Below are 25,566 nucleotides of genomic sequence, written 5' to 3'. Positions count from 1 at the left end.
ACAGAGAAATCAGTAAAACGAAAAGCTCTTGAATACTATCATCTAGGATATTCCTTCCCGAACTAAAACAATAGATAACTTTTTCTAACAATTTATTAAGTTTTTTTTTTACACTTGCTTTCACTTTTTGACAATATATCTGACATCACCATACTATATTTTAAATTTACAAATAATAACGTAAACTTAGGTGGTCAAGATGTATTTCTTCCAATACCTTTTTTCAAATTCCTATAGTTTAAGATTAAAATTAAAAACTTAAGACCTTGGAAATAAGAATGTACAAAACAGGGCAAGTTATTGCAGTCAAACAAGTGGTCTCTTAGGTGGACATACATTAATACATTTGGATAATGGTCACAATGGCCATGGTCTACTTCAGATACAATATATTCGTACTTTATACTATACACGATATTCCATCTCTATATCTACATATCGTCAGGTTACCCTATGACTTTACTACCACATCCTGATCCATTCTGGGATAGGTGAATTCATAGAAATCCCTACATGCAAAGCGTGGCTGAACGAACCGGTCAGCCACTAACTCAAACTGATACCATTGACGGTCTAGCTCGGATTTCGTATAAATTGGAAACGTATTCGAGTTACTTTAAAATAGCTTTCTATTGAACCAATCGAAACGGAAGAAAAACTGCGCTATTCAATAGCGTAGATAAAAGTACGCCTTCAGCTATCTCAGAGTCACTTTAACGTTCCCCTGCTACGAAACCTGTGCTAAATAAACCGCAACTACTTGTACACGAACTCATTGAATAGCACTCTGGTTCTATTTACACGACCTATAATAAAAATATTCAAAACAAATGTCTGTTTTAACCAAAATGTCTGTTTGCTCAATGCAATAATACTCAGCGCAATAAGAACTCAAATAAACTTAAATTGAAAATATTGATATTTTCCAGCGTTTCCTTGCTGTCTCTTGTTGACCACGTCTGGGCTAATGATTAGTAGATTCTATCCATACGACGGAAACCATTTTACAAGACATCTCCCTTACCATCCATTTTGATGGTTCCAATTTGTGTCTTTACCTACTACATCGCATGTCATTCCCTCATTTAATTTTCTCTCAGTAACTGTTTGTTGGGTCGGCGCTGTGGCAGTAAGCACTAGACTCTACACTCTGCTGAGGTCAGCTTTCGAGTAAAGTCGAGATTCAGAGATAATCTGTAAATATTCACCAAGATTGTGCTTCGTCACATTACATCCACGAAGTATTCACAAGGATTTGTCATGGCCATTCGAAAACTATTCCTGCTTGAAGCAATGCTCTCGGGTACTTGATCTAAAGGGCGTGGTGCATTTGGTACTAATGGAGGTGCAGTAACTTCACTTCTAACACTTTGGCCGCTACCCTTTCCCTTGCTGCTACCACTGCGGTCACTACCGCTGCCACTGCTTCTGTGTTCATCGGCTTGTCGTTCACTACCGCGTTTTGAGCTTCCACTTCCGCTATGCGGGCTCTGACTTCCACTGTGTGCGCTGGTACCACTATAGAAAGAATGGGCGTAGCCTACATTCTTGGGGTCAGTGGGCATTGGTTGTGAATATGATGGCATTTGGTGGTAGCCATACGCTGGAGGTCCTCCGGTCATCCATGGGATAGCGTGTTGTTGAGGAGGGAGGGGACCCAGCGTATCCTGGTCACCTTCATGTTCTGTCAAACTCAATGCTGCCATGTCTGTAATAACAAACGTTTGGATTAAAATGTTACGAATATACAAAGTCTTAGTTCACGCACAAAAGGAAGGAAGGAAGCACAAGATGACTGAATGACAGTTTAGAACATTGATTTATGTATGGACAAGATGAAGGGAGGTTATAGTAAGGCTAATTTACAAGGAAGAAGTTCATTTCAAGAACAACTCTAACACAATATACAAATGGCATATCTAGGTTTTCACACGAGAGGTTATGCCGACAAACCTCAAAACATTATCCCTCCCTCTCCTCCCCAAACCCTCTCCCCACTCTACCCCCCCTCCTCTAAACACATGTTTGTTACAAATACACTGCCAATGGAAACTAAGGTCACCCTAGGTCTTCATGGTCAATACGAACTTCTTCCTCTGCAAACACAGCCCATTAAATACACAAAGATTCAAATTATCAGTCGAAATACTAAGAAAACAGGCACAGGTTAGAGTAGATTGCGTATGAGTGTGAAATTGTCACTAGGAATTTAGCTTACCATATCAAAGTGCAAGGTAACGCGATCTCCCAATCAGACAGATGAGTCACGGTGCGATATGTCACGACACCTACACGGAAGTTGTTGTACCGAAGGTTTTTTTTCCGCACTCACACGAAATCTACTCATATTAAAACAACTCTTTGAAGTCCTAAAACTTGACTGAATGAAAGAGGCTTTTAAAATAAGAAACGAAACCTCTAGTTTTAGTACGAGCCTCACGAAAATACGTTTCGGGCCTGATTTAGTTGTTTCGGCTTCAAAAATCAAATCTTAGTTGCTATCGCTGAGTTCCTCCACAATTATTAATGGTCTATTGTAAGCACTGTGGCGTATATCTCATAAAATGTATGGTGAACAGTTAGGGACTTACTTCCACAGAGATCTCCAAACACATAGTAACACTGCTCAGAAAAGGTTATTTTATTCACAGTATGTCTGATGTATCCAGCCTGGAATGAAAGCATAAACCAAGATTAGAGCACATTTCCTGTGAGGGGAAGATTAACACCGCAAAACATTTTTAGTCGCCGAGATGTCGCCATGGCGCTAAATAAAGCTGTTTCAAAAAAGATTTTTAGAGGAGAAAGGAAACAAAACATGCTGAGTCGGAGAAGCCGAGAGTAGGAATCAAACAGCATGGGGGAAAACGTGACGCTAGAGGGGAAATCAATAAATTTAAACTTGACAGATATTTTTAGGTATTTGGTTACGTGTAAAGTAGCGCAGAAGAAAGTATTTTGAGGTCCACAAAGCACTGCCCTTTTAATGCGCTTTCGTGAATTTGTCTTTTTTCTTCGACTAGGGATGGACCTTATGATACAACAGCGCCCACCTTACCCAACACAGCGAATAAGCTGTATATTCTATTCTAGACTGGGTTAAAAAAATCTCTCGTTTATGTATGGTTTTTGCCCAAGATAGATTAGAATGTAACTTGCTCAGTATCGTAAATCAGAAAAGGCTTAGTGCAGTTTTCGTATGACTGTGAAAAGCTCAGTGCCGTAAGCGTGACGTGCCGTGACCGTGATACTTTCTAGAATTTCAATTCGCTGATTTTTTTCATGCGCAATATGATTGGCCTAAAAGTGCCGTGTCCGCGCAGTGTTTATGCCGTGTTCCGGGTATTTGATTGGATGGAGAGTAAATTATCGTGCAACGTGATTTGTCTGGCGTATCCCTTGCTGTGTCACGACCGTGTTCGTGCCGTGAACTTTTCACAGTCATACGAAAACTGCACTATCGTGTACGTGATGTAAGGCAATACAATAAGTTTCCTACTAATGATAAAATCCACTCAGTGGTTAGACAAAGAATCTCTGTAAGGGTTGATCTAGGAAGGCTTAAATGCGGAAGTATGGGAGAATATTTTAATTAACAATTACCTTTAACAAGTTGCACGCATACTTCCTTGCTTCTCGTCTATCGGAGAATCCTTCCACGCGTGAATACAGCCAATCTACTACATCTGAACCTGTGGCACAAAATAAAAACAGTAAAAATCAAGAACTTAGTCAAGCAGACATAGTGGCAATAGCTTCCTTTTCCTATAGGGCACAAAGTGATAATGATTATTTCTTTTGTCAAACCTCTATTACAGTAAATTGTTTTTATATTGATGATTTTTCACAGCCACCATGTTGGATGAATTTAGCAATCATCCAACATGGCCGCCGTGTCTTTTTTATTTTATTTTCTTGGGAATGATTGAAAACCAGCAATTCGAATTTATCTCCTAAGTGACAGTTGAGGGAGTCTAAACCGAATGCAAAGTCACATTTGAGATGACTGCGCACAACTAAGACACAGGGGCGGATCCAGGATTTTGTTAAGGGAGGGGTGCTGTGCACAAAGTTAACCCAGGGAGGGGTGCACCCCTTAGGATCAAAAGGAAAAACAGTATTGGTTATCTTTGAAGTAGGGGCACAAAGTAGAACTACCCCCTGAACCCCTCCCCTGGATCCACCCCTGTACTGTTCGATCCCTCCACACATAGACAACGATGATAGTAAGGTATTGTTGGTTCAGCCTTACCTATAAAAGCGTTAGGGATAGTGATTTTGAGCCACATCCTGTCTCGAATATCAAGACCAGAGTCAGGAGCTGCCATGGCTTTAACAACTGTGACCATATCTGTGTTCAATGTGAGTGGTTCTCCTTCTCCTAGTTCAGTATATCCTGCTAGCAAAAAGTAGGTATTACAGACATGAAAGAATATTATTAGTTTATCAGTTTATCATTATGAACGGTGAATGATTAGATTTTTAGCATGTCATTATGACGTTGGCGGTAATCATGACAATGGTGATGACGGTGACAATGATGGAGATGATAACGATGTGGATAATGATGATGATGACGACGATGATGATGTTGACAATGATGATGAAGACAATGATGGTGATGACGACGATGTGGATGATCATGATGAGGAGATGATTAATGATGATTAAGCTGCAATTTCAGGCGCGCAATGCATTGTTGTTTAAGACATCTGTTTTCTGTTTGAGTTCACCGCACTTACTTTTCAGCAAAACTCCTCAAACCTGTGGTGGAGATCGTGTTGCATGACGGTGCGCAATGTAAAGAAAGTAATATCTTACGGGAATTTATGTTTTACCAAGCATTTACAATGGGAAATTTTGCTTTTGAATGAAAATTTTCCATAGCAACCTAAAAACGTTGGCATCTGTCTTTTTATAGTATGCGCAGACGTTTTCATCATAAACCAAAGGTACGAAGAATGTTTTAAGAACCCATGGCATTAGCGGTAACACAACACCGTAATGGTTTAAAAGCAATGTCTTGTGCAAGCCAGACCAATGTAAATGTTGTTTCTGTCATCAAAAAAGGGTGTTACATCAACGGTTATTACATTAAAATGATCTTAATGGTTAAATGCCCTTGTAAATTGGCCAAAGGGCAAAATCTTCTGCCTCAAAGAGAACCTATACCGATTAACATCGGTTTGTGTAGTAACTATGCAATAGTTGATGGTTTTCACACCCGCCATGTTGGATAAATTTCACAAACGATTCGTCATTCCTCTTTTTCGTCATATCCTCCAACATGGCCGCAGCTTCCTTTTTTATTTTATCCTCTTCGGATTGATTGAAAACCAGCAATATCTGGCATATCGCTGGTCATACATCCTAGTTATATTTTTTGCATGATTAGATTAGAGAAGAAAAACTCTAGAGATGAGGAGACACGCCTAAAAGCTATCTCGAGTCTTCTAAAGCCTATACTCATAAACCACTCAAGACTGGTACTACTCAGTCACGCCAACGAGTCTGTTCACTCGAAGAACTAAACATATTAACCAATGACTTGCAGGCTTCAATTAGTTGAATGCATATCGAGCTGAAAACGCCAAAGATAAAGATAAGAGGTTGCACTTTTCTGATAACCCAATGAATGTCTTATAACGAATACCTAATGGAATCGTCGGGATTTTTTCATTTATCCTACTTATAGGAATCACATCTTCAGCTACTAATGAAGTGAATTAAACCCGATGTCAATAGATCAGTACAAAGAATGTACACATCCATCTGTCTTGAGCAGATTATACGCAGACCTAATTGGATTACGTTCATCTTTCCATGGGGTACCATATTTCTATCTCATGTCTGATTGTTGAATAGGTACTGGTTGTTTTAATGAAGTTTTGCCTAAGGTTTTTCATTTAAAAGCATATGCCATTCGCTTCCAGGTGATCTCATTTGTATCAGGCAGAACGAATTGGGCAATCAGCAAACGTTTTGTTCTTACTTTAAGATTTCCTATTTCCAAGTTTTCGGCTCGAAAAAAAACGTCTTTAACTCGAAAATAAAACACATCCGTGAAAAGATTTACCAATTAACTTTTAGAAGTATCAAATTTTGTCGTCGTTGGTGGAAAATATCTCGTTTTATCAAGAGATAATAGAAGGCACTTGGAAGCTTTTGCTGTGACAAATAATATGTCTAGATTTCAAATCACCTGGTTCATCCCATATGTCATTTTTTACTGACAGTGCTTCCAAATTCAAAGAAAAGATAGTATTGCAAAGGTGTTCAACGCATTAAAAAGATGTTCAGTTGAAGTGCGCTAGCACTACAATCCTAGGAAATGAATAACGCATGTATAACACGCCATAGTAATGTCATTAATCTTTCTTGACATTGTTACCTTATATTGTACACGTACGCGCGCGATAATATGTGTATCCGCTTATAATCCCTACGGGAAATAGGGACTCGGCTATCGGAATATTCTCACTTCATTCACACTATGGAATTTCTCAACACTTTCTTTGATGGGTGCATTCAAATCAAGTCATGAAAGTGTGGGATTTTGAAGTATTAGGGTCAGCTATATCATGTTACAGAAGATACCGTGTGGCGAGGGTTGACCCATCGATTATCGATCAATTGTTAGTTATCATAATACGGTTTTACAGAGAACACCGCGTTGCGTTTGGGATGATTGATTACTACTGAAGTACCGAAGAGGGAAATGGGACTGGGTGGGTTTGTTTATTCAGATGTGTATGTGGTCACATTTGAATGGAACTACGCCCTTTACATTCCGTTCCATTTACAGGTATGCAGAAAACAACGTAATCTGCGCAATGCTGACCCGCAATGACACCCATTAGCATGTTTTGTCCGTCACATGATCAGGAAGCGAGAGATTCCGTGGTATACAAGCATCAAGATCGTTAATGTAGTATATAATGATTACTCTGCGTTTTTGTCAAGTTTTTAACGACCTAGCTTTCGGCCATCTTGGCTGCGGAGTTTTAAACTTTGGAGCAGTCGTTGTTCAGTTAGTTAGTGCGCGGCCTTCGAAGCTAAAGTCAACGATTAGATCCTAGGAATATCCATGTCTGAGTTGACTACTCTCAAATCAGTGTAACTTCAGCTTTTATCATTATCATCATCAAGGCGGCCTTAGCTGCACGCCTGGACCCCCAGTTTTCACAGAGAGCCATGCAGGCAGCTAGCTTTGAATACTCTTAAAACAGAGACTGATGGAGAGAGGGGGTAGAGTAAGTGCGCACCGTCAGCTCCCTGTAAGAACAGCTACTAGCTGAAGCAACATTCGCTATAAATAAGGCCTTTAACTTCAACAACAATGCTTTGCGCGCGCGGTTCTTTAAGTAGAGAATAGAATAAGGACTATGGTTGTCCATGAGGGGCACTCACTGTCTGATTCCGGTAAGGAGCTTGTCATTGATGAACTTGTCGATGTCATCGTGCTCAGTGATTGACTGTTTGGAGGTTTTCCATATTGAGCCACTTGTTGAGCAGCAAATTCTACGAAATAAGAAACCACGTGGGAGTTAGACACGAGATTTGAAGGGAATCGATCTTACTGCCCAGTTCTACGAAGCATTGGTAGCGGGTAAATCCCAATCGATCCAGTAGATAAGTCGATGCTGTTAACCAATAAATTTATTCACTGCATAAGATTTGATCCGTTGGATAACTCTATCCAGGCTTCGTACAACCAACCCCTGGCCTACAAACTTTGAAATATATTTTGTCCTTTATAGAACGTATAGCGGAATCTCTCCTATCCCTCAGATCCCTATAAAGCTTGCAATATATGAAATCCTAACTGAGTTTAAAGCAGAAATGTCGCCATACAGTATTTATGCTTGAAATAAACTGGTAAAAGGAAAGATTTAACGTTGGAGTGAAATATTCAGACAATAACCATTTGAACGTCAAAGTCTTCTAGAACCGTTTTTGAATTAAATTTTGAATTTTGAGATGACATATTTAATTGAATTACCCATCGTCATGTCTTGATTCAGAAACAAAACGTCATAGAGGTTTTGCATCATCACTTTACGGCAGCCATGTTACATGGCAGGAACAATACAGTCGTTTTACATGAGAAATAATTCAATTCCCAAGAGTAAATTCATTTTATCGTTCTGCCATCTAACCACGGGCAGCCCAAGCTATATTATGGGATGGGAACGTGATGGTGCAAAACCTCTATAGGTAACTAAGTCGAAGATTTTAATTGAGGATATTAACGCGATACTTTCTGATCAAGTAATAAATAAATATGTAGATGAATGTGGCCATAAATGTGGATAATATTATATGAATAATTATGACATGGAGGTAGTGTGGTATACTCACGATTCATTGCAGTTGTGTGTTGTACCCATGCTGATGTATCTATAGGTCTAACTGGATCGCCTAGTAAATCAAATGTCAACAATATTAGTATTACTATAGAAGAGCAATGGATTATGTATATATTGATAAACATGTATTCTACATTATTAGAGCATTCTAACAAGAGCACGTTATGTATCAGTCCACCAGCAAGTTGTGTATTAGTCCAACAGCAAGTTGTGTATTAACTTATAGTTATTTTGTCTGATATAACTGGTAAACAGCATCACCTTCTGTTAAGACATTAGTGCTAGTGTCATTCAAGCTATACGCCTTTCTCAAACAGTGAAACATTCAACTATGTATACGTTAATGATCAAGTCTTCTAGAACACAGGGTAGAGAGTACTATGAACTCTCCTACATAAAGGTTCATTGTGTGTTAAGGGTTAGTTAGATGACATCCACTTGAACATACTGGTGGTCAAATTGACAACAGGATGTTTTTCTCTCTTAACAGCCTAATACTAGTGTTTAAACCTTAACTCTTCATGCACTATAGATCCCAAAGGTCAAAACTACATGGGGCTTTTTGGCTTGTACTACACATAGAGTAGTATGGGTGGGGTTTTTTTTAAAACAAACTTAAGGTTAATGGAGACCTTCGTGGGTAAATTTCCCAAAAAAATTTTTATCAAATAATATAAAAGCTCATAAGCTGATTTCATTTTAAACAAAAATTTTTTTTTGAAATATCAAATATTTTGTGCGTTTTTTTAAAAAAAGTTTGTGTTTACGCGATAGTGTTTGCACTGTAACAGTGGTCCTGAGTATTCAACCATCGACTGTAGTGGGAGGCAGAATATACCAGCCATGCTCTTATAATTAATACTTACTATGTGGTAATGTGAAGTATCCTTTTGGTGTGGGATCCCAACATTTAGCAACAGTTAAAGTTATAGGTCTGAAAAAGATAAAGTCAAATTAGCCTCAAATTAGTCAAACAAACCTGGGAGAAGGAAACTTGAAAGCCCAAGTAAACCCTTCAGAACAAATTAGAGACCCAAAAAAACCAGATCTATTCACATGCTGCCTGCTTCAAGGATCACAGACACAACTGTTGTGGTTAGAGGCATTGTATAAGCCGTTGTGGGGGAGAAAAAACTTGAAGGATCTTCATTTGCAGATATGATTACATTTGAAGGGAGATCATTCTTACCCTGGTTTATGGACCATTTCTCTTAGAACTCTAACGGCATCATCATTGGTCATGTTTTCAAAATTGACATCATTAACCTAAAGAATAAAGAATGATCAATAGACTTAGATGTGCGCAATGAAAAGTTCTTTTAAAAAAAGTTTACAGTCTAAATCCAAATGATAAGAAGAGATTACGTTATTCACCTGTAATAGCATATCTCCAGGCTCTATTCTTCCATCAAGATCGACAGCACCACTGAAATGTAAAAAAGATACTATTTCAAACACTGACAATATTTTCAGAACTCAAATTATTGAAATGAACTTTTTGTGTGTGTGTGTAAGGGAGTAGGGGGATGGTGTAGAAGGAGGGGAGGGGAGAGGTAGCAGGATCTTAGAAAAGAATGTCAAAAAATCAAATCTCAGCTTAAGTATATCAGTTCATAGAAAATACCAGATAAGCAGAAACATCAAGCCTAAACAGCAAAATTAATAGTATTCATATACAGTCAACGTCATTAACGTTGTCCACCAAAAGAAGACATTTACACATTTACACATTTACACATTTAGACTAAAAGAAATATCACATGTTTCCTCGAACGTTCTGGCATAAAACAAATGCTGATATACCATTCTCTATCTTAAATCCGCACTAAATGGTCGGGGCATTCTGGATTTTCGATTCACGAGTTGAATTTTACATTTAAAGTTCAGGCTGACACACGCGAGGCAAAGAATACATAATGAAACATGTGACATATCTTTTAGTCTAAATGTGTAAATGTCTTTTTTTCGGTGGACAATGTTAATAGCATTGACTGTATGTATACACAAACTTACCCCTTCATGACGGATCCAACATATATACCTCCATCTCCTCTCTTATTACTTTGTCCTACTATACTTATACCAAGGAAATTCACTTTTTCTGTTTTCATGAAAAAATAATAAAACAATTACTTAAGTGGCCATGGTTTAGTGACATCACACTGTCTTAAATATTTACTGTAAATCCATTGTCGGCCAGTATGGTTGGTTAATAAATTTCCAGTAAAAGGTTGCATTGGCAAGAGTGTGTTTGGTTGGCAAATGTTTTGTCACAGACTATACCATTGTATAATTTTTATTTGGTTCGATTCTCAACTAAACAACAGTATGTCTGATGTGTTTCTCCCGTGTCATGAGGGTTTTTTTCTAGGTTTTCTGGTTTTCCTTCCTCCATGAAAATCAATATGTGAGATAAATGTCGTAAATAGTGAACATAGTGCAGTTTTCGTTTGACTGTGAAAAGATCACTGAATGAACACGGTCGTGACACGGCAAGGATATGCCGAACCAGTCACACTGCACAAGAATTTACTCTCCATCCACTCAAATACCCTGAAAACAGCTTAAACATGGCGCGGACACGGTCACACCAAGATCAGGGCACTTTTAGGCCAATCATATTGCACATGAAAAAAATCAGCCAATTAAAATTCTAGAAAGTATCACGGTCACGGCACGTCACGCTTACGGTACTGAGCTTTTCACAGCCATACGAAAACTGCACTAAAGGTAGAAAGTGTGGAGCAAACCTCATGGAAGAGCTAACTTACCCATGTTCAATGTGATGGTAATGATATTCAAAGACATAGTTGATTCTGTAATTGTACTGAAGGAAGAACACTAGAACATACAAAATGAAAAAAATTAATTCATCAAAAACACAAAAAAAAAAGAATAAAAAAATTTTTTTTACTGAGACAAAATTTTTTTAAATATTTTACAACTCCAAGAGTCACAGATTTCATATAAAGCTTTCTCTAAGATTTAAGAAAGCCATTTATCATTTTTTTTATGGATTTACATGAATTTCATATATTAGTGGTAATGTAAAAGCTTTTAAAATTGTTATTTTTTACTAAAAAATTAATCCAACATGATCGAACTATGTGAAAAGTAAAATGCTGTTTGTATACATCTTAATTGGGCTTAAGGCATTTACTTAATTCAAACTATTCATACATAAAATCTCTAGTAATTTAAACCTAAAGTTAGCTGACACCATTAATCTTATAGCTCTTTTAGGAGCTTTATTTAGGACAAAAGTAGTCTAGACTGTAATGAATAGGTTGGTGCTATCAAAGTAAACAACCCATATCTCCATATGTGCAATGCAATTTATATAAGCTACAAGTCAATAATAGAACAATATCATGGTAAATGGAATTGTTTAAGCCTGACATTAGGAAGTACATGAATGTGCAGCTGTTGTTATCTCAGGTGAAGGGTAAAGTATGTGAGGGTAATTGGTGTACAGAAGACATTTCTCTGCCCATTCCTGTAGGACATGAGTAAACCTTATACAAATACAAATATCTTGCGAGGTAAAGAGAAATGCTGTATTTTTGATTCTTTTAAAATCTCTTGAAGGCTGAACTAATTTTTTTTCCTGTACGTTTATTTTGTTTTATGAAATTTCTAGCTGTTCAACTACGAAAACTACTGTACTACATGATTCTTCCCATCTTACATATATGTAAATATTACTCATTTTCGTCTTAAGGGTGTAAGAGCTTGTTTAACCTCTGAGGTTGTTCTCTTGCACCCCCCACAATATTTGTAACTTATTCAATTTATGTATGTATATATATTTTGTGGAAATAAAAACTGTTGTAACTGTTTATGGTCACAAGTTATAATTTTGTCTTAAATCTATGAGAATAAAAATTATTCATTGTGTTGTAATGCTTTCCCATTACAGATCCCATTACAGAGATTATTTGTTTGAGTTGTATCCCCATATTCATGTCTTCTCATGTACAACCGTTAGAATGACACATGGTCTGTAACAGGAAAACATTGCACCATGACGAATAAAATCTATTAGTAGAATTAACTTCTTGCTTTTACAAAAAATAAAATAATCAAGGCAAGAGCTGCATGTCTGGAACTTGTAAGTAAGATGTGTCTAAGGATCTTGAACTTGTCAAACAGAATTTGACCATTGATCTTTGTTAAACCACAAACCAAGTGATACTGTCAAATATGAATGGAATTTGATCTAAAAGCTACTTGATTTTAATAAAAAGTTTATGTTTAGCCTGTGGATGTTTTAGTGTGAGTATTTTGGTGCCATAATACTTAAGTATCAAATGAAAAAAAAGGAAAAGAAGGAAGGATGAAAATGACAGTGAGGAGGATGTTTCATTAATCATGAGATTTTGAAAGCTATATTTTTGGTATTCCTATATGTAAGATTATTCCTTAGATGGTAATATCTAAAGATTCTAGAGATTAATTATTTCAGAATTTAGGCAATACTGTAACACTCAAGACTAGAATATTAATCTATTAAATCTTGTTTTACAGATTTGAAAAGTAATTGATATTGAAATTCTCATTATTGCTCTCATAAATAAATGAAATAAAAATAGTGTTTGCAATTGCCATTTAATTAAGTTTTCGATTAATGATCCTTATTACATATTAACGAGGAATCTTAAACTAAAGTTAAGACATGGCGACAGTATAGCTGATGAGTTGTGTTCACATAAATGAATAGCGGGCTTTTGTGACAGCCGTGTTGTACAGCAGAAAAAAATGCAATGGTTTTGAATTTAAGAAAAGCAATTTTTTCCTTTTTTAAAGGGGAAGATTTTATCATTTTGCTCTACAACATGGCTGCATTATATTTAATATTGTCTTCATAATAAGTTATTAAGTAGTGTGCTGGTTCTTTTCCTAGGGATAATTATTATTATCATGGTAAGTTTAGCTTACCCTTTGAACTCTTGGCATCCTTGGTCTTCTTCTTCTTCTTCTATGTCGACCACTTAAAAGATGCGACCCCTCTGTCGTACTTGAAAACCTTGATACACTGTAAAATACAGTATCATATTTATTAGCAAGAAAAGCCCAATGTTAATATTATCTAAATTCAATTTTTGAGAAAAATTTTCCAAGTAAAGGAAAGAGTCTGGTTTATAACAACAGCAACACTACCACTTAGAGAGTAAATCTTCTTAGAATTAATCAAAAAGCAAGCTCTTTAATCAGTCTTAATGAGGAACAATAGGATTGCATGTTAAGATGGACTTAAATGTCCCAGATTATGACTTGGGTGGGATAGATTTTGATATTTTTAGCTTAGGTGGGTTATTTCTTCTGATATCTCTTAAGAAGATTTGGAAGAATTAAAACACCTCAAAACTACAGTACTTTCTTGCATCTTAACTTACAGCAAAAAGATATATTATATATACTGTATATATATATATGATATTTTTCTCTCAATAATCATTTTATGGACAAAAATATAGTCACACTAGTTTTATATGCACTAGCTAGAAATCTTTTTCCAATCTGTAGCTTGTATTTGAGATATTTTATGAGTTGGAAAGGCATAGTTTTAACTTCCATTGTTTATGTTTTGTATGTCATGCAATAAGACTCACATAGCTTCCCTTCCTAATCTTGTGAAAGACTTAGATACAGTACCACAAAAATATGGTATTGCTACACTATATTTCCCTTGCTAATGATACCCTTACCTGCTCTGATCGTCTGAAGAATCCATATAGCTAGTTGATTCAATATCACTACTCATAGTAGAGGTGGCATCAAACCTTTCGCCAGGTTGTCTTGGACCAGACCTATGTCGAGGGTGCCCTCCACCTGAAGCACAAGTAACAAATATTCCATTCAGATATATTTTGTATTATTCAACTGGAACACAACTTAATTTCCTTAGGTCTTTAAAGTCATAATATAGATGATTTGGCCTACACTTAACTATATAGTATTTATAGATCACCACAGAAAACAATATATTAATTATAAGTACCATATAAGTTGTACGAGGGCATAATTTTTTAAATTTTTAATGCATCTTATGTGCAATAGCACAATAAATGAGCAGATTTTTTGACACTTGATTTGTTTGTTTTTAAGACATAGTACACCAAGAGAAATGTTCAGCTTAAACCGTAACAGAATCTTATTCTCAAGAGGATGACAATGAAATGGGACATTACACCCAAGCCGAAAAGGTCCATTGCTTACTCCCTTATTACCTTCATTCCCTCTACTATTATGCTTTTCTCTTCTTTTGGATCCTCCTCTTCTAGAGCTTATCGTAGAGTCTACCTCTGAGTCAAAGTCGCCTGTAGTAGAATGACCTCCATTTGGACTATAACAGAAGGAAAATTAAAGTTACAATATATCTTGATCCAAAAATGTTTAAGTAACACAACATAACACACATGTACATGAACATTTAATGTTTTTTTTGTTATTTTCTTTAGCATAGTAAACAGCTGCACTCTGAAATTTGGTTTTTGTTGCCGCCAGTCAAAAATATCAAAGGTACTGACTGATTTGTTTTGATTGATGGCAGTGAAAAATTAAATCTCAACGTGCAACTCACAACTACCGAGTTCGCATGTTTATGCAAATAGCAGCAAAAGAAGACTAGTAAACAAGATAAGGAGTGTGATTCAGCTAAGCACAACGCACACATATCAAAAATTAAAATGAACTCTTAATACTATTATAAGCGGTTATGAGTGAGAACTATAGGCATATTAGTCATTTTCTTTCTAGTTTATATTCTGCTCAAATTTTAATAATTACAGATTGTATGCTCCAGGTAGGAAAAGGCAAAACAAAATTACATGATAAAAAATACATTTTTTTGATGTGTATCATAATGACTTGTTTTACATAAAACAAAAGTAATTAGTTGAATATTGTTGTTCATTTAAAATACACCTAAATTTTTCAACAAGATGGTAGATAAAAAAATTGCATGTAATTATGTAATTATATTTTTTTTAGTAAGATGAGAGTTTATGAATCTAGAGGCAGTTCTATAAATCTACATTTTACAATATTTGTAACATAAGATTAATAACACTACGCCAATATTGTGGATTATATTTTAAGAAAAACAATTGGATAGCAGCTGTGGAGGAACTAAAATAAGCAATTATTGAGGAAACAGAGGAACTTGAATGTGATTATGAAATGAATATAAACAAGAGCTATCAGAAACATGAAAATCAATTAGCATGGACATGCGCAAGTGTCAACAAAATAAGTACTTAATTGATAATAACACAATGAAAAAAATAAATATACGAGTATAAAACCTCTTATTTGTACACTTATAAGAAAAATGATGATTCCATTTAGTTTGTTGAATATTTGAGTTTATTTGTGCAGTGGTGCCCATGTTTGAAATGTAGTTATTTAGGTTCCGAATTCATTAAGTACATTATTGTTTATGATTTTTTTGGAAGTCAATTAAAATAAGTGCTCAACTGTAATTATTAATTAAAGAAAATACAAGTGTAAAAATCAATGAAAACAGAGTAATTCAACTGAGCTGTACTGTATATGAACATAATGCACTATGAGGTGTTCAGTTGAATTTTATTTGCTAAAATATCCTATATTTGCAGTCATGAAGCTCGAGCTTATATCAAAACAGAACCCTTAATTTGAATTGAGCTATAACTTTGATTTGAGCTGTACATGTACACAGTCATAGGTAAGGAAATTTATAGGTATTTAGCTTCCCAGTTTAAATAAAGGAAATAAAAACATTCCATATAAAATTGAGCGACTTAAATATGATTTCAAATTAATAAAGAAAACAAACAAAGTTTTCTGAAAAGAAACACAAATATAGACTAGTACAGCTAGTGTTAGTATATTACTATTCTAAAAATTGTTATATCAATAGTACATGTTCATCATGATTATCCTTCAAGCTAATGGAAACTTGAGGCAGTAATTTACATAAAATGTCAAACTTAGTTTCAAATTAATCATTTTGATGAGCAAATACATTCAAACAGGAATGCTTTATATGGTGTCACCAATATACAGACTAAAACCTTCAAATTCTATTGAACTCTGATAAAACCTCTAGTTATTTCAATTTCAATTTGAATCAGAATTTTGTTCGTTAGGTTTGATTAGGGAGGAAAACTGTTAGAAAAAACCTTGAATCTGGTAAAGATCTAACAATCTCTATTCAATTCCAAGTTCGGGAACCAAACCTGATACTCTAGCTATGAGAGGGCCAAGTACACTACCATTAAGCCACCCCTGATTCCATACAACTAGATACTTACTGAAAAGATGGTGGTCTTGAATCTCCGATTCCAACAGTTCTCTGTACAGGTACATGTAGATCAGAAGGACTTGATAAAATAGACTGTTGGTCTAATGCAAGATCTCCTCCTCCAGATCCAGATATACTACTATTATCTGATGTAACAAGCTAAAAGTAGAAGAAAAGAACAATAAATATGATGCAGAACTGCTTCCAGATATTTATATTAAAAAGCAACAAAACATTACATTAAGTGAGATTATAAAAAGACTAAGGATTTAAATATGTATATATATGACTGAGTTAACATTAGAATTTCTGAAGATAACTTTGGACAAAAAAATTAAATCTAATAACATTCTTTAAAATCCTTATCCTTTTTATGATCAAGCAAATATTTTAGTGAAGAATGTCACATAACATTAAGTGTTATATCTTTTTTTTTTTTGGTTGTTTATAGCATAAAACTGGTAAACCCTATAGTGGCAGCTGAAGATAGGACAAAGATTCAAAAACAATACCAACATACTAAAAAAGATTAAATATGCTGAAGAGACAACTTGGATATCAAATCTTTTAGAAATCAGAAGCCCAACATTGGTCTCTGTGACCTAACAGTTGTTTCTAGGGTTTTCTAATAGTGTTTTATTCCAAAATGCAAGAGCAGATTAAGGGGCCCTTACTATGGTAGTTATATATTGGCTATCTAGGTATTGGACTGCCTACCCCAAAAATCACCCTGAATCCACCACTTTATTGCATAAAAAATATTTTGTAAACTATATATATTTTAGTAAGAAGCATCTGACTTTAAAGACATAACACAAATTTTCAATATTAGGAAAACCTTTTTTTAAACCCCAACATCGTTTAAGCTACCCTTCGTCAGAGCTTTTTAGTTCTTAATGAATATTGTTAAGCCTTTCTTTTACTTCGATCATCTTAAATTTCATAACTAGTGCACACTCATCCAGCAAGTCTTTGAGAATGTGAACTGTCTTTGGATTATTATTTTAGATACACATTCAGAAGTAAACAAAGAAGAACACTGTACAAACATAAGGAAGGAAATACATTTTTAAAGATTCTTAATCCTTTTGTCTCCATAAAGAAAAATGGTGCTTAGCTAAAAGTAAGTATTATAATAAAAAAGCCCATATAGGTACTCTCAAGGGGATCAAGTAGTTGTTGATATTCAAATAGGATTGATTGACAGCACCCAATTATTGAAGCACTGTCCTTTGTAATATCGAGAAGAATACAAAAGAAGAGGAGGGATGATGCTAAGTCTTGAATAGATGCACAGGTAAAATGTAAATGCAGTACTAATGGAGTTAGTATTTTAGCCTTTATCTCATGACAGAGGTCTGTTTCAAGCCATGCATAGTGAAGAGCACTAATTGTGTACTGGACACCTAAATAGTTCACCTGCTTGGAATGATAATCCATTTAAAAGCAACACATACTTCTTAACAACCAGTAAGACTACAACTGATTAGAATGAACGTGTGAATTGTGATCACACTCTCAATCATGAAATCCAAAATTTTAGGTCTTATTGGTGCAACATGCTTACAAAGTATCTCAGTACTATAATCATTAATTATGTTGATCATGTTATAATCAACCTATATTCTACCATATAATTTTGACTCGTTGTTTATATGTTTTAGCACAATCAATGATAACAATTTTTGTGTATAAAGAAAGAAAAGACCTCCATTCATTATGGATCGAAAATCAAAACTAGGGCAGCTGCATTATTAGAAATTTATAATTTGAAATTATTTTGACTCTAGCTACTAGTCCTACAACAGATTCGGTCATGGAGGATTAAAGCGGTCGTCGACGTGGAAAGAGGCTCAATTCTAAACGCGTTAGCCAGTAGGGAAAGTAGATCAGTATCTGATCACAGTAAGATTGGAGTTGGCGCGATAGGAACTCTTACTTATTAAGATAAATAATAAATGTCGCTGTCGCTTTTTGAAAACTTCATTATCTCTTGCTTGTTGGTTTAGATAACGTGTCTTTAGGAAATGATGTGGTACATGTAAGAGGAGGTTTTCTTGAAAGCAGTCATTGAATTTGGAACCCGCTAATTCAATAAAATAGCTATGCTCAACCAACAAACTTCAAGATTTGATTTTGCAGGAATAACAAATTTACAAACAAAGAGCCTTGTGTTTATATACTCTGTGATGCATTTTTGTGCTGGGTCTGTTCTATACAATGGCAGAGACAAGACAGACGCACGAAGAGTTACGTAAATACAGACAAAAAGGCTTCGATAGTCATTGATTATTCGGGGGAAAAACCTCATAATCTAGTCCGCGCATGATATGATTACCTAAAACTAATAATGGCTTCAGTAAAGAAACCGTATTGTGTTGTAATTTTCATGGGATGGAAGAGAGGTAGAGAACTAGTTAGGGCCTACGTGAACGCGGTTATTAACTGTTTGGTTGAACGCTAATCAGGTGAAAACAAAAGAGGATTTGGATCGAAAGGAAAGCTCGTCTTACCCAAGCTACGACTCTTCCATTGAAGCAGGGCAAACGCATTTCATCCTCGCTTATCTCCTCTTTGACCACACTGCAAATTCAAAGTACATTGAAATTAGCAAGAAAGGTATCGATTACACACACAGCAACGCTATCAACTACAAGCGCAAAAACAATCTTTATCTACGTTCTACTGCACATAAAGAATCTTTACTTGGCTGAAAACTAAAGTAAGTCAAATTACTAAAACAAGCATTGGGGAAATAATACATGAGAAGACAAAAGGAATCTAATCAGCGGGCCACGAGCGAGACGCACTGAGCAATTCATGATAGAAGTTATGACATGCATTGATAATATGCGCTACTCCAGGCGAATTTAGAACCAAATTCCCCACCGATACCCCTTCGAAACAACCACAAATCATCTTCTATTAAGTTAGAATTCGACTCGGTAGAAAAAAAGTTAGCATTAGAGCACAATCAAGACGTCTTAGCGTGTGCGATCAACATAAACATTCTATAAAGAACTTTTCATTGGATCGAATACTCACCCAAAATCATCGTCCATACTCTTGAAGAAGAACTTGTAGGTTGGTCTGTTGAGTACATTTTTGAAATCCCCAAGAGTCACAATGTCAGGGTGTTTTCCTAGTTTCACTAAATACGGTGTATCTTCGTCGTCGATGTGGTATATAACCTTGGTTTCTTCCATGTTGAATCAACTTCAACCACACCAACATCAGATCCAAGTACTGCTTCACTTCATGGGTTACACGTCAATCAATGCGCAATCACATGGTACACACGAGCCAATCAGCGCCTCGCATTCAGTTATTAGCGAGAGACAACACTACTTTTGATCTTAACAGATTCACGTTTCTTTACAAATAAACTCTATACTCATTTATCTTAGTTTTGTTATACTTTTCAATATCCTTTGGTTTCGCAGTATGAGGATACAAGTGTGATGGAATCACGATTGCGGTCTGTGTCAGGAAGAATTTAGAATACCGTGCCAAAAGCAAGACAACGCTCTTCTATTGAGGTCAGTCAAAGTCGGTACTTCCGATTTTTTGGCTGTCAAGAGGAATTAATCTGACTGAGCTTATTCAGTTTAACAGTATAACTCACTAAAAGAATTTATTTGGGTTGGTAGTTTTAGGCCTTATCTTTAGCATCCGATAAAAACGTCAAGAAGGTAACATTCTCCACATTTTAGTGTACAGACTCGAGGAACGCGCGCGCTGTCCCTTTACGCAAAACCGCCAAAGGAATTTATGGAGTTGTGGTTTTGAACAAACAGAATAAAAGATCTGAAATAATCCACGAAGGCTTAGGGTAATTTCACTGATCAATGTTTATGTGTTTATGAATTAATTGAAGAGCGAGATAACACATTTGCATTTTTTGTTTTGATAAATATAAAATTTGAGACGTTTGGAACTCGACCCAGCACGTAAGTAAAGGTCAATTATGGTGATTAGCGAGAAGCCAATCAGTTGTTGTCTTCTATTTCCGTTTCTAAGTTGATGAAAAGGAAATGACGACACTGAGGATAACAAATTTATACAAATTCCACCAAACTGACAGATAATGCAAGGATCAACTCAAGCAAAAGGACATGATGTGAAAATCCCCTTGAGTGCATGGAAGAAAGAGTATAGGCTTTTTACAGTATCTAAGAAACATAATATTGCCTGATAAGCCAACTCTCCAGGCTAAATACTTTTGTATTTTATTTGAAGGTGTTAATGCGAATCTAACGGAATGCACTCAACAAATAGCAAGAAGTATCAACAATCAATGTCTTGAAAATGGAATCCAACATATGATAAAATAGATGGAGATTTCTTTTTTCTTTTCTTTTTTTTTCTTTTTGTCCAGCAGTTTAAAATAAGTTAAAGGTCCCGGTGTTGTTGTTTGGATTTTCGGTAGAAAGTGAGGGTGAACTACAAAAGTTGAAGCTAAAGGCAGGTGATTGTGGTGATTGGTTACCATGACGACCAAGGTTTGCAGCAGGCTGGTCAGAAAACAATGAAAATCCAACACCTGAGGAAGTTCCACATTCTTCTCCTGGGGTTAATGAGGAAAAAAGATTACTGCTGTTTGGGATTGAAGTCTGTTCTCTATCAACATGGAAAGGTTGTCCCTGTTGAACTAAAAATAAATACAACATCTTTGTGTTAACTAGAGTTTCTTTCAAAATGATAGCTTACAGCAAGATATAAGGGAGGCTGTATTAATTATTTAGTGCCAATCTGTCTGTATATTTTTGAGTACATCCGTTCTTCAAGGAAGTCTCAATCAGATAAATACTTTACTAATAAAAAGTTTTAAACACTCCAAAAGTCAATTCTAGTTCTGTGTTACATATTATCTTTAAAATCTAAATTACTTGTAATTCATCTTATTTTTTATTTTTAATCCCAAAATGAGAGATCTGTTGCAATTATTGGACAGATGGGTTATGAAAGGAATTTCTTTCTTGGATAAGATTGTTATATATACAGTATTTCATTTAGTTTCATGGGACAAAAGAGATGAAGAGAGGGTATGTTTTCTATTCTTAATCTATTGTTAAAAATGCAATTTATTCACCTGGCTTCAAAATCCACATAGTCATAGTATGGTACCCCATGAGATAAGATAAAATACCAGTTTGAACACTCCTCAATAATCATTGTATGCTCTAAAGATACATGTATTGCTATCTAATTGTTTTGCGTTCCAATCTGGAATGCTTAGACAGAAGTACTGATAGATTATACACACAGAGTAGCTCATCTCTTTAAGTTCTCTCTTCAATATGAAAAACTGGTGCAATTGAGGGCTACCTTGCCAAAAGGGGTCAAGTATAAAGTTTGTTGAAGTAATATGTATAGGAATAAACATAGAATAGCAAGTTGTTAGAGTGAGAGGAAGGGATAACTTGAAAATTGTACATCACATAAGACTAGGGAAGGTATAGAGGGCAAGGTTATGGATAATAAAGACAATGCTTTACAAACTGAATTAAGAAAAAAGAACAAGCTTTCATTACCCCTATTTTCTTGATTGCTTTGAGGATCCATACTAAAAAAGGTAGATTTCCCTGTGAACTAATAGAGAAAAAACATTAACACTCTGTTTTACTCTAAAACAGGTATGATAGATATTATTTTAACTTACAGGTGAAGTAGTGATGCACAAATTGTTAATCAATATCGTTAATATAATATTGATAAGAAATGTTGAATAAATTATATTCATAATATTGTGCATTTGAAGTTTTGGAAACTGCTATGGAAAATTATTTGTATTATTTCTTTCTAATCTAAAGTACCTGTTGGTGTGGTTCATTTTCTCTTGTTGCAAAAAATGGTTGAAAGAGAGATTGCTTTGGTAGGGTTTCATACTTGTCAAAATCTTCATTCTATTTGGGAAAGAGAGAACAATTGCTATACAATATGTTGAAAATAACACTCTAACTTTCTATCTTAATTTCATCTTTTATATTAATAAACCATGACACAAAATTTCTAGTCAATGTTTCCTTTCTGGATCTAATAATGCAAGGGGTACCTTATGAACATATTTTCATACTGAATGACCCCTATATGAAGAGTTAGGTACTTCTTCTTACCATGTTTTCAACCGTGTCAAACATCCGTCGACTTGGGTAAGAGAATCCTTCTCCTGGGGACTTGTTTATCAACCTTACTCTTTCGCTGTACTCAGTGAAGTTGAATATATCTGAACTTTCTGATTCTGTGGTCAGAGTCTTGGGAGAAACTGGGTTACTGCTAAGTCCAGGACTTTTTATGGATGCATTCAATACTATGATCAATGAAGTAAACAAGTTAGGTTTGCAGTTGCAGAATTTATATTGATGCTTGTAGGAGGTCTGAATTTCCTAAGGGTGTTGAGGGTCTTTTGTGTAGTTCCTGAAAATACCCATACCTTCCCCATGGAGGGGGATTAGGGGTGGGGAGGGTCTGAAAGGAATATATTTTGAGAAGTTTCAGGAAATATCCATATACCTCTAGCCCCAAAAATAAGTTGTGGATGAGACAACTTGGTGTACCTCTTTACAGACAGGGTATTGATAGAGAATTGCTGATCATGAAAAATAGAACTCTTTGATGACCAGTAACTTACTTGGGGTGACGTCTTCAGTTATCATTTGCTCTTCACAATCTTGTGATGTCACTTTTGCTTGTTCCACATGTGTTTTATCCCTTGATGGAGCTGAGTTGTCCATGACAATTTGGACCTCATTGCTAGTTGCTTTATTATATGAATCTAGCCAATTGGTAAATATTAGATATGTGTACTCATTAGTTCCATAATATAGGGAGTTATCATGACTTGGAGAGGGGATAACCCCGATATTTGCTATATGGGTATGTGCCGCCCTATAGGGTATGGTTTTTTGGCTTTTGGGTCTGGGGTAGGGTATCATTTTTTAACATTTTGTCTGGGATAGGGTATCATTTTAGTCTGGGATAGGGTTAATGAGTTGGTCATTTTTGTCTGGCGAATAGGCTACGCTTTCTGCAGACACAAAAACGATAAAAATGTTAGTAAATGTTGATTGCAATAGATTGTAAAACCGTATTTTCCATCTTTTAGTCTTGGATAGGGTGTACAATTCTTAGTTTTAGTCTGGGGTAGGGTATGTAAAATCAAAATTTTAGGTCTGGGATAGGGTCAGGGTTTTGAGGTCCTGGCAGCACACCCCTACCCAGGTAGGGGTGGTAGTACCCCCCCCCCCCCCAGGGGGGGATAACAAATAGGGGTTTACATCTTTCCTTGTAATTCCTCGTAAAAAAAGTATAGGAAGTATATTTATATGAGTGAAAAGCAGAGTGGCAGGGAGGGTGAGTTCATAGCAGTACTTTTATTAAAGCATGCGTGGATTTGTACCTTACCATGATTGACACAAATTGGATTCCAGGAGCTGTGTGTGAATGATTCATTGCCATGTGTAACTCCCAAGGAGAATTGGTATTAAACAAGAACCTTTAGTTGCTAACCTAATAGACCTTGTTAGCTTGGTATGCCAATTGTCCATTTCAGATCACATGACATTCCCTTGAGAATTGTTCTTTTAGACAACATGTGGAAATATTTACATATAAAAGAATCAACTCCCAGCAGTGCCATCACATGGTCTGAAATGGGCACAACATACATCAAGGCTAAAAAGTTCTATTATTGAAGAGTCTTCAAAATAGTTTTAATATTCTTACCTTGCATCCAGCTTTGGGATTGCTGTGATGTGCAAGGTGCCTTAGAAGAGCTGTTGAAAAGTTGATACTGTGGAGCCCTTGCAGGTGACAGTGATGTTTGAAAAGTGTAAGGTACATTTATATGTGTATATGGCGACAGAAAGCGACCATAGTTTTTCAATCCATTAGTATTAATGGCTGTAGGCCTAGGACTGTCAAAAGGTCTATTTAAAAGTTTCTTTTGATTGGACAGCTGGAGCAGTGGGGTTTTTGACTGCAATAGCATTTGGGAGTTATCTTCCTTTGCAAATGAATCTTGCTTTGGAGATTGATCCTTTTGGATTGGTTGGACAACGCTCCTGCTAATAGGTTCTTGATTTCTCCCCTGAAAAGAATGAAGTTGATGTTGTGGTGGTGGTTTTTCAGGATTGATGTTGACTACCACAGGTGAATGTTGTATTTGGCAATTCTTTTGATTTTCTTCATGGGATGGATCTTCATTTATCACTTTTGGACTTTCTTTCCTTTGAAGCCCTTCATCTATATTTTCTGTTTCACACTCTAATTGTTGTTCTAAAAAATAAAAATTATTTTACTGAAACCACTGGATTAATAAACTGGGGCGTAGCCAGGGGACTCAGGCCCCCCAAAAAATTAACTAAAATCCTTTTTTTTCCTATCTTGTTGGGTTACCTCTAAAGATAAAAGAGATGAGACTGACTCCTTAAGTTAAGTATTTAATTACCTTCATATTCTGAATTAGCTGAAGGAACCATCACATTTTCCAGATCTTCTTTTCTCTGGTTCTTTTGTAACTGATCAAGTTTCTCATTTCCAAGTTTTATTGTATTTGTCGCTTGAGTGTATAGTTCAGCTCTGATATGTTTTTCATTCAGGAAACATAATAATTATTGTGATAGACAATTTTGCAACTTACACCCAAATAATGTTTGTTTAACACATGCAACATATTTTTGCATCAGGCCTAAAAACAACGCTGAGCTGATCAAAGGACAATGTCCAGCCAAAATTGGCGCTTGTCTGGTTAAATGCCTTAAGTGTCCTTGACCAGTCACATGTGGCCATTCATCATGTTTTCCCATTGAGCAGCCATTTCTTTATAGCAGGTGAATTTTTTATTAGAACTAGGCACAAAAGGATACAATTCAATTATTGCTGCTTTTGAAGACTTTGGACCATTTTTCA

At 35.7% G+C, this 25,566-nt stretch overlaps 1 protein-coding gene across 2 annotated transcripts; it reads right to left on the bottom strand.

The window, feature by feature from the left end:
* Positions 1 to 75: 75 nt before the first annotated feature.
* LOC116297530 (segment polarity protein dishevelled homolog DVL-3) lies at positions 76 to 20,102 on the bottom strand. Of its 2 annotated transcripts, none has more exons than XM_031705774.2 (17): positions 19,702 to 20,102; positions 19,170 to 19,239; positions 16,667 to 16,815; positions 14,600 to 14,715; positions 14,078 to 14,201; positions 13,308 to 13,404; positions 11,141 to 11,210; positions 10,383 to 10,470; positions 9,744 to 9,795; positions 9,559 to 9,635; positions 9,236 to 9,303; positions 8,362 to 8,421; positions 7,411 to 7,521; positions 4,253 to 4,399; positions 3,604 to 3,692; positions 2,592 to 2,670; positions 76 to 1,708 (listed from the first exon to the last, which is right to left on the bottom strand). In XM_031705774.2, exons 1-17 carry the CDS (start codon positions 19,860 to 19,862, stop codon positions 1,224 to 1,226), a joined length of 2,043 nt encoding a protein of 680 aa, XP_031561634.1. In that variant the 5' UTR covers positions 19,863 to 20,102; the 3' UTR covers positions 76 to 1,223. The 2 variants fall into 2 exon arrangements, with proteins under 2 accessions (XP_031561634.1, XP_031561635.1); XM_031705775.2 differs by having other exon boundaries at positions 4,253 to 4,396.
* Positions 20,103 to 25,566: the final 5,464 nt, after the last annotated feature.

This window comes from Actinia tenebrosa, unplaced genomic scaffold (assembly GCF_029948245.1).
Source record: "Actinia tenebrosa isolate PJP-AT-01 unplaced genomic scaffold, QUT_ActTen_1.0 PGA_scaffold14__42_contigs__length_11649687, whole genome shotgun sequence".
Taxonomy (NCBI): domain Eukaryota; kingdom Metazoa; phylum Cnidaria; class Anthozoa; order Actiniaria; family Actiniidae; genus Actinia; species Actinia tenebrosa.
This window is presented reverse-complemented; position numbering and strand designations above follow the sequence as displayed.